This window comes from Theropithecus gelada, chromosome 14, assembly GCF_003255815.1.
Source record: "Theropithecus gelada isolate Dixy chromosome 14, Tgel_1.0, whole genome shotgun sequence".
Lineage (NCBI taxonomy): Eukaryota > Metazoa > Chordata > Mammalia > Primates > Cercopithecidae > Theropithecus > Theropithecus gelada.
Window position 1 is genome coordinate 75525621 of NC_037682.1, and position 13858 is coordinate 75539478.

The following is a 13858-nucleotide window of genomic DNA, read 5'->3' on the forward strand; positions in this document are numbered from 1 at the left end:
ATATTTCAAAATAGCTAGAAGAGAAGAACTGTAATGTTCCCAAAACATTTCCAGTGATGGATATTCTAATTACCCTGATTTGATCATTACACATTGTATACAGGTATTAAAATATGACATATACTCCAAACATATGTACAACTATTATATATAAAATTTTTTAAAAGTCTCAAGGATAAATCAAGGTGGGAGAGAAATGAAAAATTCTTGAATTCTCTCTAAAACCTAATCTATTGATTCTTAACTACTGGTAGCTTTATCTTTCCAGGTCTTCCAGATATTTAAAAAAAAAAGAGTCCAATGAAATGCAATCTGCTTGGCTGATCAGGATGCATCACAGGTGCACGTAGAATTTCTGAAATCACTACTGTCTTGCATGCTGCTTAAGAAGCCAGAGATCTGGGTCTGGAACATCTGGCCTTAGTCAATTCCTTTCCAGAGCAAGTAACGGAGGCAAGTAACAGAGGCAAGAAGGGACATGCTTAAGACTGTGTATTTAACAAATAGTAATCTGGGGTAAGAACTCAAGGTTTTGGTTTTTTAAACCAATTTTTAGTTAGACTTCCTACTATACAAAGACTTGGTATCTTTCAAAAGAGGCTTATTTGGAAAAAAACAAAATATTGATGTTAGACATTAATGTCTAAAATATAAAGAAATGGGAATTTCCTGAACTCTTGTTGCTAAACTCATCTTGTCCTGAGGGGGAGTATGTATAATTTTTCTTCCAAACAGTCTCAGCCCTACATGCTGTGAATGGATGTTACTTGTGGGTGGAGAAGATGCTGGGCTAAACCAAGGGCTGCCCTTCAGAGAAAGATATTTGCTCCAGATGTCAAGAAATCACGTGGGCCAGGTACAATGGCTCACATCTATAATCCCAACACCTTGGGAGGCTGAGGCAGGTGGATTACTTGAGCTCAGGAGTTCAAGAACAGCTTGGACAACATGCTGAAACCCTGTCTCTGCAAAAAATACAAACATTAGCTGGGCATGGTGGCACATGCCTTTAGTCCCAGCTACTTGGGAGGCTGAGGAGGGAACATGGCTTGAACCCACGAGGTCATGACTGCAGTGAGCCATGATAGCACCACTATACTCCAGCCTGGGCAATACGGCGAGACCCTGTCTCAAAAAAAGAAATCATGTAGTTCTGGATCTTCTTCGACTTGACTGCCAAAAATTCCATCTTCTCTGAATTACCTTTTTACTGATTATAGCAATAACTTAGTTTAGGTTTTTATCCTCTAACCTGTGAATTTATTTTGTCTCCTTGACTGATCAGTAATTCTTTGAGGGTGAAGACCATGGCTTGTTTGTCAGCATGTGGCATGGAGTCTGACTCAACACTTATTTGTTGAATGAATAAGTGAGTAAATGAATGAATGAATGAACAAATGGGGAGCTAGATAAATAAACATAATTATAAGATAGTTGAAGATAGAAGTAAACACAGAGCATCATGGGAGCAGGAAGGTAAAAGCAGACCGGAAGTGACAGGGTGAAGAGACATTGCCACGTGGGAAGGGAACAGAAGTCAGATGGTGGCACAATATAAAAAGAACATCCCTTTCATACACATCCTTGATTTTATGCTCCTCTGAAAAGTCAGCTATGTATGTGCTAATAAGCTCTGTGATTTGATGTGGATGATGCACTTGAGAAATAATGTGTGTGATGATGTATCAATGTGTAAATGTGACAGCTGCCATGCTTTTGTTCCGGCTGACCTAGTATTCACTCCTCCCTGGGGAATGGGCAATTCATGGCAGCTTTGCTCCTGGAGTAAAAGCCTTGGAAAAGAGTGAACTGTAAAGTAAACATCCAACATTTAATAGTTAGATTGCATTGGTCTGAATGTCACCATCACTGCGCTTAAGACCCATGAATATGGCTGCAGCAAATTATGTCAGATTCACTGTCCTCATTGTGAAATCCAGCCTTTAGTATGTTTAACTTTCCTTGGTGATAAGTGGCTGTGACAGTGCCCTAAGGCATAACTAAAATAAGTCATCTCATAGTTGTGGAAGGCAGTAGACCTTCTCCTATGGAGTGCCAGATGGGACTGTCTCCGAATATCGCACTGGACCAAATGTGCCACTGCTGTCGTTCCCTCAGGCCTCACTCCCCTGGGAAGCCATTTATCCCACTAAGTGTTTACAATATGAAGATTTATTTTTCTATTTCTGAAACAGGCCTTTAAGATGGCTGTTCCCAGGAGGTAAGGACTATTTTTCTTCTCTTATTAATGTTAGCATTACTTATATTTATGAGGCTCTTTACAGATTATAAATCAATTTTACATTATGAAATTTGTACTTGCTTAATTCACTTTGTTCTATGCCCGACACAGTATCCTATATAAGGAAAAATTTAATACGTGTTGGGGATGATAATATTAAGAATCATTATTTTATCATTAGTACATATTTTTCCACGTGCCAGCCATGGGAAAAACTCTTTATATTATAATTTAATACCTAAATTCATGGGGCTGAAGGTACTGTCAGTGACCTCCCGATCTTATTTTTTTTATCCTGGTAAGAATCCTTGTCCATTTTTTGTTTATGGGACTATATTCTGCTTTCAAGACACATCTCTGGCAATTTCCCCAGAGCTCAACTACGTATTTAACTTAATTCTCTCAGGCTGCCATTCCAGCTGCTGCAGTTTGCTTGGCTTCTTTGTCTTCAGAGGAGACACAGAACAGTTAGCTAATATCCTCTGCAAGCAATTGCTTTCACCGCTGGGATTAAACAATTTCCATTTCTTCAGTCTTTCCATAAACATTGTTTTCCAGTACTCTGTGGTTCACTCCTGAACTCTGTCAAACACTATGGTCTTGAGGCCTAGACGAAGGCAATATTTGATCAAGGCCCTTATGACAGACACATTGGCATTATCTCTTGCACTGTCATGGAAGAGGTGCTGTTTATATGTTCTATAATGATAAAATAGTTTTATTCCTTTATGATGAAGTAATTTTATATCTTTTATAATAATAATGGGTATTATGTATTGAGTACTTACCGTACGCCAAAGACTATATGAACAGCTTTACTAAACTCCTAACCTTGTCATTTAACCTTTATACTAGCTCTATGAGGTATTTATTAGTGTGCCTCGTTTAGAGGTGAGGAGCTAAATCTTAGAAAGGTCAAACAATTTGCCCAAAGTTACTTAACTGATCAGTGGCAAAGCAAAGAACCAAATCTTGCCTGATCAATTTTCAGGTCTGCTGGTAGCCCCTTCTTAGCTTCACCTTTGTGAATGGGAGTTGTCTATACTAACTTTACAGTCAGATCGTGAATGTCTGCCTACTTTGTTTAATGATTTTTGAAAGAAGTTATTTCACAAGTCCTTTGGAGAAAAAAACACAAAAAATAAGAAAAACAAGAAAAAACCCTGAGTGCACAGGTATGAAGCTACTGGCTTAAGTTACATATGTTTTACTGCCATGCCACTAAGAAAACTCTATTAAGAACAATGTTCTACGTGTGTAAAGTTTTAATTAAGGAACATTAGAATTCTATTATGGAACCAAGGAAAATGCCAATGAAAAAAGTCTCAAATGTTGTCTGCTCTCTCTATAAAAAATCTACATATTTAAAAAGATTTACTTATGGACCTGCCTCAGAAGTATGAGACAATTAAAAAATGATTGCTTTCTATCATTTCGAAAACAAAAGCAAACCAAAAAACCAAACCAAGCCAAGCTATCCTCAAAACAACAACAACAACAAAACCGCAAAAACTAACAAACAAAACAACCTGTGAAGTAAAACAATAAAAATCAGGAAACATTACTGAAAATGTTTTAAGGAATTACCATTATTGTTAAAATGAGGGGTGTGAAAAAAAGAAATCACTGACATTATGTTTCTAGTGGTTTAAAAAACTTTGATGTATCTTTAAAAAAAGAGAATGCTGAAAAATCAACAATGGCATTTCCCATTTGTAAGAATTCCCAGCAAAGTCCTGTTAGTAATTTGCAGTATAATATGGAACAGGGAGTTAGTTGGATGAAGGCCTCCAATGCCCTCTACTCACATAAGAGGTTCCAGAGACCTGGGTTTTATGAAGATGGCAATGGGATAGAGCTGGGCAACTTGTAACCGCTTGATAGCATTTCCTGATACATCAAGTATACAGTGTTTGCCCTGGTAGAAAGAGAAGAAAAATGTGAAGTTAATATAGAAAACATGGCCATAATCCAACAAAAGGAAACTAATGTATGTAGGTTTTAGAGGAAGGTAGGGGATGCTGGATTTCTAAAGTCAGAAAAAGATCACTGCAAAGAGTAAATAAAAATTGATACACAGTAAATTGATATATAGTAAAAATCAATACATAGTAAATTGATATATAGTAAATAAAAATTGATCATTGAGTATTTAAAATAACTAATACTAACTAGCCCCTTACAAAGTGTCTGCCACTGGACTAGACATTTTACATGTGTTCTCTCAGGTAAATACCTGATGTAACACACAAAGATGACATGCAGCCATATGTTATGTGACTGAGTCTATTCTTACGAAGTTTAATAACCATCTCTGAAGACAATTGTCAAGAAGAAATCCCCAAATCTCTGAGGCAGGTATTATCAGCTGCATTTTATAGAAGACTCACACTAACTAACTTGCTGAATAATCTAGTGCTAGGAGCATGCAAACCCAAGTCTTGAGCACTAACAGAATTGTTGGTTGGAAAAAATAGACACTTCATTGTCTCACCCTGCCCAACATTCAATGTGGAAGATTGAGAATAATGTGAATTTTCCCAAGCACTTGTATGTATCCTGTCTGCAATGTGCTCAATCTAGTGGAGGACAGACACAAAAATGGTTAGTTAACTTAAATATATGGTTGGCTGGGCGCAGTGGCTCATGCCTGTAGTCTTAGCAGTTTGGGAGGCCGAGGAGGGTGGATCACCTGAGATCAGGAGTTCGAGACCAGCCTGACCAAAATGGTGAAACCCTGTCTCCACTAAAAATACAAAAAATTAGCCAGGCATGGTGGTGGGCACCTGTAATCCCAGCTACTTAGGAGGCTGAGGCAGGAGAATCACTTGAACCCAGGAGGCGGAGGTTACAGTGAGCCGAGACTGCACCATTGCATTCCAGCCTGGGCAATAAGAGTGAAACTCCATCTCAAAAAAACACAAAAACAAAAAACAAACATATATATATAAATAAATTAAATGCTGGTTAAATGCCAAGAGAGAAAGGCTTGCATGAGGTATGTAAATTTCTTGTTGGTTAACAAATAAAAATGCTATTACATTATAGCACACCTCATTTAACTTGGCTTCCACCGCAATGAGTGCCCAGAGCAAGGAGCTGCTTTATAAAGCATTTCTGGAAATGCAGATACATTTGCCACATCATATTCTACCTCCTGGAGAGAAATGTCCTCATTACCCTGAGGCTAGAATAACTTTATGCAAGAAGAGAAAAAAAGGTACTTTATGCAGATAGGAACAATCCTAAATCAATAATAAGGGCTAAAATCTCATCTATAATGTTCACATGAAAATGAATACAGTCCAGTGAATACTTGAACTCTTCTTATATGAGAAACCCACTAAGATGGTTCAAGCTGTTATTACTTAGGTAATAGATTTCAAGTTTTCTATCTGTGAAGTGCAGCAGCCATGTAACATGTATAAATGCTGGATGACTATTCACCAGTCAGAACATTTCAAGTTAACAACATGAACAAAGAGGAAAATAGGTGCAATTATCCAGGACAGTTTGACTAGAACCAGTATTTATATAGTTGATAGAACTGAACTTTTGAGAGGGAGGAAAGAAAATAGATGCAACTTCTTAGTGTATTCTTAGATAGACATCAAAATTACTTGTTTAATTCTTTAGCAGTCCACTGAAAAATGTCATGGCAAATCAAATCAATCCAACAAATATCTTCTCCTATGATATTGGTTCTCTGTGTTCACAGGAGATAGGATCCCTCTGTAGGCAGATTGTATAGCCACACCCAGGTGCCTTCCTATCCTACCCTCTCCTGAACATTCTTCTCTTTTCCATGCCTGTGAAGTTACCAGCAAGAAGAGAATTACAGCATCTACACCTCCTCTAAGCTAGAACTTCTTTGAGCAACGGGCTGGGCAGCCCTTCTCATCTATCTTCTCTTCCACCATGAGGATGCCAAGTTTTCAGAGAGAGAGAGAAAAAAAAATAACTTCCTCTAACAAAAGAATTCAGGAACGCTATCCCCTTGGTTTACAACAAAAGTAGTAAACCTGCCTTAATAAAATCTAGGTTGTTTATTGGGGCCTCAGATAGTGAGTCAAAGACAAAGCGAATCCTCATAAACTTCAAGCTGTTAATTGCCTTTAGGTTTATAGATATCCCCCCAAACCCCTTCCTACTTTTTCCAGTCAGTGAGAACACTTTGTTGAAATTAGAACAAAGATTAATGACATTGCTCTAAGGTGATTCTCTGCTTGGATGTCTTAAATTATTTAATCAAAATTTACAATTGCAATCAAGAAAGAATAATGACCAAAAAAATGCAGTTTGCAACCTAGAAACCTTCTTCAGGGGAGGTGTAAGAAGATTGGTGAACATACTCTTTCTGCTACAAATCTCACAGACTGCACACTGGTTCCATATAAATTGTCATTGTACTGGCCGGCTTCTATAAACTTGTGCTCTTGAATATCTTTCTCCATTTGTTCTCTGGAAATGACAAAGTGATAGTCTCTGCCATCCACCTCGTAGTCTCGCTTTGGCCTCGTAGTATCTTTAGAAAACAAAAAATAATAAAATTAAGGTGCATTTATACCATAAACTTGCTTTACACCTATATTCTCCACCACATCCTCAACATTGATATGTAGAAATATGTAGTATGAAGAACTATGACATAGTAACAGGTACTACTCTTACCCTCCCACCATGAGCAACTAAAAAACTGGACAAAATACATGAAATAACTGTTTTCAGGCATCAGACAACAGGAAGTACAGGGCTGTAATCTTTGAGAAAAGAGAAACATATGAGAGAGCATTCACCCCACCTCTCTGCCTAGAGGCCATTTCCAAATGGACAGTTTAGACATCACTCACTGCTAGAAGACACCGGAGTTCAGTCAGAACCCATGGAGATCCCAGAAAGGCCACATTTTAAAAGGTTACTCTAGACTTACTCTACACCCATCTTCACAAAGTGAAAACCATATCACAAATGGAAGAAGCTGATATGTCAGTAAATTATCACCTGCCAGAACAAAAACTTAATATTCTATAAAGGAACATAAAATTCAGACCTCAACATATGTAAAATAAGATAATTGCAGTTAACATAGGACTAAAAATCAGCAAGTCTAACCATTTGACCTACATTTTTCGGTAAGAAAAGAAGGGGAAAGCAACCCAGCAAAATGAATAAAAGCTGTTAAAATATTTTAAATCTTTGACTCACTTGTTTTTTTCCTAGAAATATGTTTATAAAAATGATCAAAACTTCATATACAGATTTATCCTTAAAGATATTCATTATATTATTTTATAAGTAATAATTATAACACAATTACAATGGTATTTTCATTATAATTCATAATAGTGAAAAATAGGAAAAAACCAAAATGTTCATAAAGAATGATTAGTTGTGATATAATATGCATTTGAAATAGTTACATAAAATTTTAAATAAGCAAAAAATACTCAATCACAGGGAAAAATGCATGCACATAAAGAAAGAATAGATGGAAATGTACACAAATATTAACAATGATGTTATCTCTGGGTATTGTGTGGGATTTTGTGTACTTTTAATTTTCTTGTTTAACTTCCTTTTTAGCATTTTCCAAGTTTTGTACAATGAACACATATTGACTATCATAAAATGGTTCTATTAATTTATAAAAAGAGAAGGAATATACAAGGTGAAAGGAAAAGTAGAAAGAATGCTTAAGTACTTTCTGTTTTCTTTCTCTCAAAAGTGGAAGAGCAAGCTGGAAGCTGCTGTAAATGACTGAAGTTTCATTTGCTCCTTCCTATCTGAAGACTTTCTCAGGATATGTTCTATGGCAGGATCTCTTCCCAGAGCCCTTGCTGGGATTTGTTTCATGAGATACAGCAATCATCCTAGTCTTTTGGCCATGTACTGGACACATACAATTCCTGCTATTCTTATGTATCTCATGCAAAATTTGCAGTACTGGAATGTTAGAGACACTTGAAAGCATAAGTGTTAAAATACGTAGAATGGAAGAGAAATATCTGTTGGTATCAGATGTAAGAGCTCCATTATCTAATAAATTAAAATTTCCTGATGGACCTATCTACATACATAGAAGGTCTGCATACATTTCTGTGTGACAGAGTCAGGGTATAGATGGGATGAATGAGTGGAGAAAGTATGGTAGGGGGTTGGGAGGAGGGAAGGCAGAGCAGTTAGAATCTAATAAGGCTACAATCAGAGGGCCCAGGAAGCCTGATGATTATCTGTAATGAGAAGAAAGTAGTTTAAAGTCTGTAATGGCCTAGAGGTCAAATTGAACTGTTATATCTTCTTGTCTTCATCCTCCCTAAACCTGGGACTGTCAACATGGGAAAGCCTGTTGGGTTTTGGGATTGACATACGGCCCTAAGTCATCCTGAGAGGATTTTAATATATGGCTTTGTTTCCGATCTCTTCCATCCTATAAAAAATAATGTTTCAGTGGCATTTCAATCAATCTATAAAAACATACTGATGCCTATCATAAATCCTATGCTATTTTAAATGATTGGGGGGCCACAAAGATTCATCCTGCCTTTTAAGGGGCTACAATCAGTTTGGAGAAAACATTATTATTTTTATTAAATACAGAATGACACACAGCAGCATAAATGAAAAGTGTTAGGCAAAGAAATTAAATAAGGCACTCAGCTAATCAGAAATGGTTGGTATTTGAATTACTGGAGAGACTACTGGAGGAAAGGAATTACGTTTTACCATCTCATAAATAATCCAAGCTCTTTTTTTTTTCCCCCTAGAGGAAAGAAAAATGACACTTACGAGGCACACAGGAGCCAAATTTATCAGGGAATTCAGATATCAAGTCGTCATTGATCCGATCCTTCATGGGCCCCAGGATAATCACCGGCCGGGTATAGTTTACTGCAGAATGGGAAAGGAAGATGGAGATAAAGAGAAAGACTTGGAAACAACTGCAAAACTGTCCTGCAAGGGTGATTCTTAACTGCCAGACAGTAAGAGCTGCTAAGGGCGTTACTTCACTGGATAAATTACTCATACAGCCTTGCACAGGGAAATTGATGTTTAACACTCAGGAGGTTGGCAGTGCCTACTTTCTGGAATCTACTAGCAGGGAAAGGCAACTGCAGTATCTGTCGATGAAAAGAAACATTTGGAGGAGTTTTGCTTACTCTCTGGCTCTGCCTACATAATGTCAAAACAACTGAATTTAGTCAACTGAGTGGGAGAAGAAAGAATCCAAATCAGCTGTTCGGCTATTGTTTAGACATGACTATAAAAAGTAATTGTTAGTAGTAATAACATCTTATATTTTCATGATTTCTTTTCCCCAGATCAAAATACTCTCTATACTTTGATATGGTGTCTAGATTTCCTTGTGTCTGGGATTAGAAGGAACCTGAAAGTTCATGGGGTACAACTCCCCATCTGATGCTTGAATTCTCTCTGCAATATCCTTGACAATAGCAATTAGCCTCTGTATGAATGCCTCCAGGAAAAAGCAGCAGCTTACAGATAGCCTGTGTCTTAGGCAGATCTGCTAGAAAGGCCTTCTCAATACTGAGCTGACATCAGTCTCTCCGGAGACTTTATTCACCAGTCTCATAGCTAGTGCTCTTTAGGTAATTTGAATGTGCTCCTTCCCATTGAGGACCACTCATCTGGAGGGCTGCATCCTTCTCTTAGGAGCTAGTATTACTGCCCATACTCAGCAGGGAAGTTGTTTGTTTGGTGACAGGGTGAGAGAGACAGACAGGGTGAGAGAGACAGACAGAGAGAGAGAGAGACAGAGAGAGAGAGAGAGAGAGAGAGAGAGAAGGGTACGGTCTCAAGACAACGGAGTATTAAGCAGAGTTTATTCTCCTTAGTCCTTCACTCTTTCCCTCCTTCAATGATGTCACCTATTTATGTCCCAGAAATCAGGAATGAAAGCGTGCTGGGAAACTTACTTTCCTGCCTTGTAACGGGCTCATAGGAAAGAATGAGGTCTTCTTGTCCTCCTGAGAAGAGAAGAAAAGAAAACCACAGTGAACTAACAATCAGTCATACATTACAGAGACAAGCCCTGCTCTGAAACACAGGAAACAGACACAGCTCAGGGTTAATTCTCCTTGCTCCTTCTCCTTGAGCCATTCAAAAATCCCTTCATCCTTGCAAAACTCTTTAGCACTATTTTAGTATCAGATTTTCACAGTCATAACTCTAAGTAATAACTGGTCGCTAGCTATTTGCTGCAGGGCAATGACCTGTGAGACTGATTTCTGTCTGGCATTGAGAATGGAATGCCATGGCCTCTACACCAAGCATTACTACTTAAAAGGAAGCCATTTAGTTCAAGGAAAGGGTCCAGTTCAATAGTTGGCTGCTACATAATCACAATTGCTGTACCTTTTATTTCATCTTCTATTTTATTTCCCCAAGAAGCACAGTGTTCAAAAGCAAGTATATGCTTATTTAATTTATGATATAAAAACTTCATCAGGACACTCAGGGTTTTACTCTAATATTAATCCATCAGGAAAATGCTGTGGGTCAATTAATGTAGATAAAAAATTGAGGAGTGTCCTACATCATTGGTTATAATTGCTGCTAAACCATGCCTTGACACTTCAGATAGAGAACTAAGGAAGACACAGTAGTAAAATGTCGGTCCCTCCAATGTCATTTGCTACAAGACTTCTGATTCAGGGTGGACCTCAAGTCAACAAATAACCATAGAAAGTAAATTGGTTTTTGGTATTTATTTTTTCAATCATCTATTTTATACAGTTGATGAATTAATTGGTCAGAGGATTAGCTCAATTTCAGCTGCAAACCCGGAAGTGTCTGCATTTTTATTTGCATTGACTAACCTTTGGAGCGGCAATAGGTTAGGGCTGTTGAAAAGGACTTTCTGTCTACTAGAAGAGATAGTGGAGCAGGAGTGGAATATGAGGTAACTTCTGAAACCAAAGGGCAATTCACCTTTGCTGTATATCCTCACCGCCCACCCCTGAAGCACATTCATAGTTTATCAATGCCAGGTTCTCTTCCTTCAATAGCCACAGCACCAGGGAAAGGAGAGGTAATTTCGTAAGAAGAGTTAATATCATCGACTGTTTTGATAATGACTGATTTGGGAAAATGAAGCAATATGTGGGTATAGCTGTGAAGTCAGATGACTTCCTTGGAGGCTGGGTAGCTGGAATGGGATGGGGGTAGGAGTGTCTTACTTTTTCAAGTGTGAGAAATGGCCCCAGGCTGAAGTCATATCTTACCTCAGCCTCAAGGAGGGCTTGGGCTCAGAATGGCGCCACCACGGCAAGCTACTTCCTAAGGGTACAGAGAATGGACCTTGATGCTCCTCCTAAGTGGTATCTACGCATGGCCACCCCAGAAGTGTTCAGGGGACTCTCCCATATTGGTCAGGGGTTTGGTCAGTGAGGAGTCAGATTCATTATTTTCTGTACTCAAGAAAAGAATGATTCCCTTTGAATAAACTACTGAAATGTACAGAGCCTAGGCCAAAAAACGTGAAGGTGATTGATTACTAACCCCCAGTTATTTAAAGCCTGAGCTATGTAGAGGGTGTAAGCATTCAAGGTTTTATTTTAGTATTATTTCATCAGGAAAATGCTGTGGGTCAATTAAAGAAGTGTATAAATTCTTGGGGAAAAAGTATAGTTTTAATGATAGAAGCATGGTAGATTAATATTGCAATTTTAGACTATAACTTTATGGGGACATCTTCAACAATTAATGTGCAAGGGAAGAATCCTGACCATGGGATAACAAAAGCTTTAAATGTCAGGTAACTCTTGGACTTCATGATTTGGCTGGGAGCTTCATAAAGGTAAAGACTGAGTTTCATTCATCACCGTGTCTCCAGTGCCCCATTGAGTGCTTAACATAAAGATGTCAACAAATTTGCATTCTGATTTAAGTCATGGGAAACAGGATGAGCAATTAGGCCAAAGGTAGGTTCTACTTTGTGTTTCTGTCAATATGGTCATTTAATTTTGGAAAGCATGATTTTCTCTAAATAAATAGAGCACATGATGTTCCCATAAAAATCTCTTCCCAATGGCTTTGCAAATCATACTGATGGAACGTTCTAAAGGCAAATCTTTAATAAGATATTTGATGTCAGCATATATGATTGTGATTCAGGAAACTAGGACAAAGCATAGCTTTGATTAATTTTGTTCAAGAGTTCTCTATCTGTCTATCCATCGCTTCTTGGTTTACTTCTCTAATGAAAGGCACTGGTTCTGGTTCAGAGCAGTAGTGTTGGTAGACAGCAATGGCAGCATCCCTTATGTCTGGGTCACCCCAATTCTCAAGACCTTGTGGCAATCAGGTACTGTGTAATACCCAGGAAGCCTGTGGGGAAACCCGTGGAGGTGGGTATGACATAATTGCTGTGAATTCAGCATCTTAAACTAATTTTTACTTCCATGTTCAAGAATGAAAAGCCCTATGGGTAATGGGGAAGAGACAAAGGAGAAGAGAAAAAGCCACTGTGATGAAGGAGAGAAAAATCCCGTCTTTATGGCAATTTGCAGGCCTTCAGGGTCTTTCACACTCACTGGCTTTTATTTTTCACAGCCATTGCTTGAGGTAGGTACTCTGATGATCCCCATTTTACAGATGAAGAAGCTGAGGCTCAGAGATGTTAATGAGCCTTGATTCCTCAGCTAGTAAGTAGTGGAGTCAAGATTTAATATCACACCTTTTTCAATTCTTGTGGAGTATATTGCACTGTCTTGAAACAGTGAGAGAAGCAGAATTCTCTGTGGGGCAGGGTGGGTGGGTGTTGAGGTAAAGCTTACAAATGAACAAAAAATTGAAATGAGAGATAGGGGCTGAAACCAGGTCAGGGTTATTAAGAGGCCATCAGGTGCTCTGCCTCTAAACACAAGTTCTCTCTCTCTCTCTCTGTCTCTCTCTTTCTTTCTTTTTATTGCTGCTGTGTCATCCCCATAAAATAGTCATCCTTAAGAGTTTTTCTATTTTCTACTCAGGAGGGGTTGGCACTTCGAAATAACAGCTGAAAAAAGGTACAAACTATTTCTTGGTTTTGTTCTGGCAACTGCATGGCTGAAAGTGGGAGAGCAGCACAGAGCTGTGTGTGGATGTCTGCAGCTGCCAGAGACTTGGCAGAGGGTTTTGTCACAGTCTCCACAAAACACTGTGTGTTTAAACTGGAAGCCAGTCACAATGAGAGACCCTAGTATGCCTTCATGCTAGACAAAAGCAAATTGCTGTTCTTTAGGAATTCCTGGAAACTAGAAAAGAGAGATGATGGAGAGAAGACCAGTGGCAGTACATTTAATGCTCGAAATTTAGTTTTTAATGCCTGCATATGATGATTTTTAAGAACTAATTAGGTTCTTAGAGCCATAGAATGTTAGTGCTAAGAAAGGGCTTAGGGTTCATGTGCTTCATAGATGGCAAGTGCGTTCCACACACCGTTACTCTCTATGACCTTGACAGCCATCACAAACTGATCATTGCCGGGACTACTGCTGAGCCTCAACATGGCCTTAGAATACTTTTCATTACAACTCTTCAGGCAGCTATTGCCAATTGGTTAGAGTTTCAACCTTCATTAAAATTTATTTGCCATTTCTGTTCTAATTCAAGCTACTC

At 38.3% G+C, this 13858-nt stretch overlaps 1 protein-coding gene across 12 annotated transcripts in view; it reads right to left on the reverse strand.

Annotated features, from left to right (window-relative positions):
- The window catches only part of DLG2 (discs large MAGUK scaffold protein 2), a 2171029-nt gene that overhangs the window by 7669 nt on the left and 2149502 nt on the right, over nucleotides 1-13858 (reverse strand). For all 12 annotated transcript variants that reach the window (XM_025355445.1, XM_025355443.1, XM_025355446.1 and 9 more), the window contains 4 exons: nucleotides 10177-10227; nucleotides 9029-9130; nucleotides 6595-6767; nucleotides 4051-4160 (listed from right to left, as the gene is read on the reverse strand). In XM_025355445.1, coding sequence (XP_025211230.1) covers nucleotides 4051-4160; nucleotides 6595-6767; nucleotides 9029-9130; nucleotides 10177-10227 — 436 coding nt within the window. The remainder of the gene's footprint in view (nucleotides 1-4050; nucleotides 4161-6594; nucleotides 6768-9028; nucleotides 9131-10176; nucleotides 10228-13858) is intronic.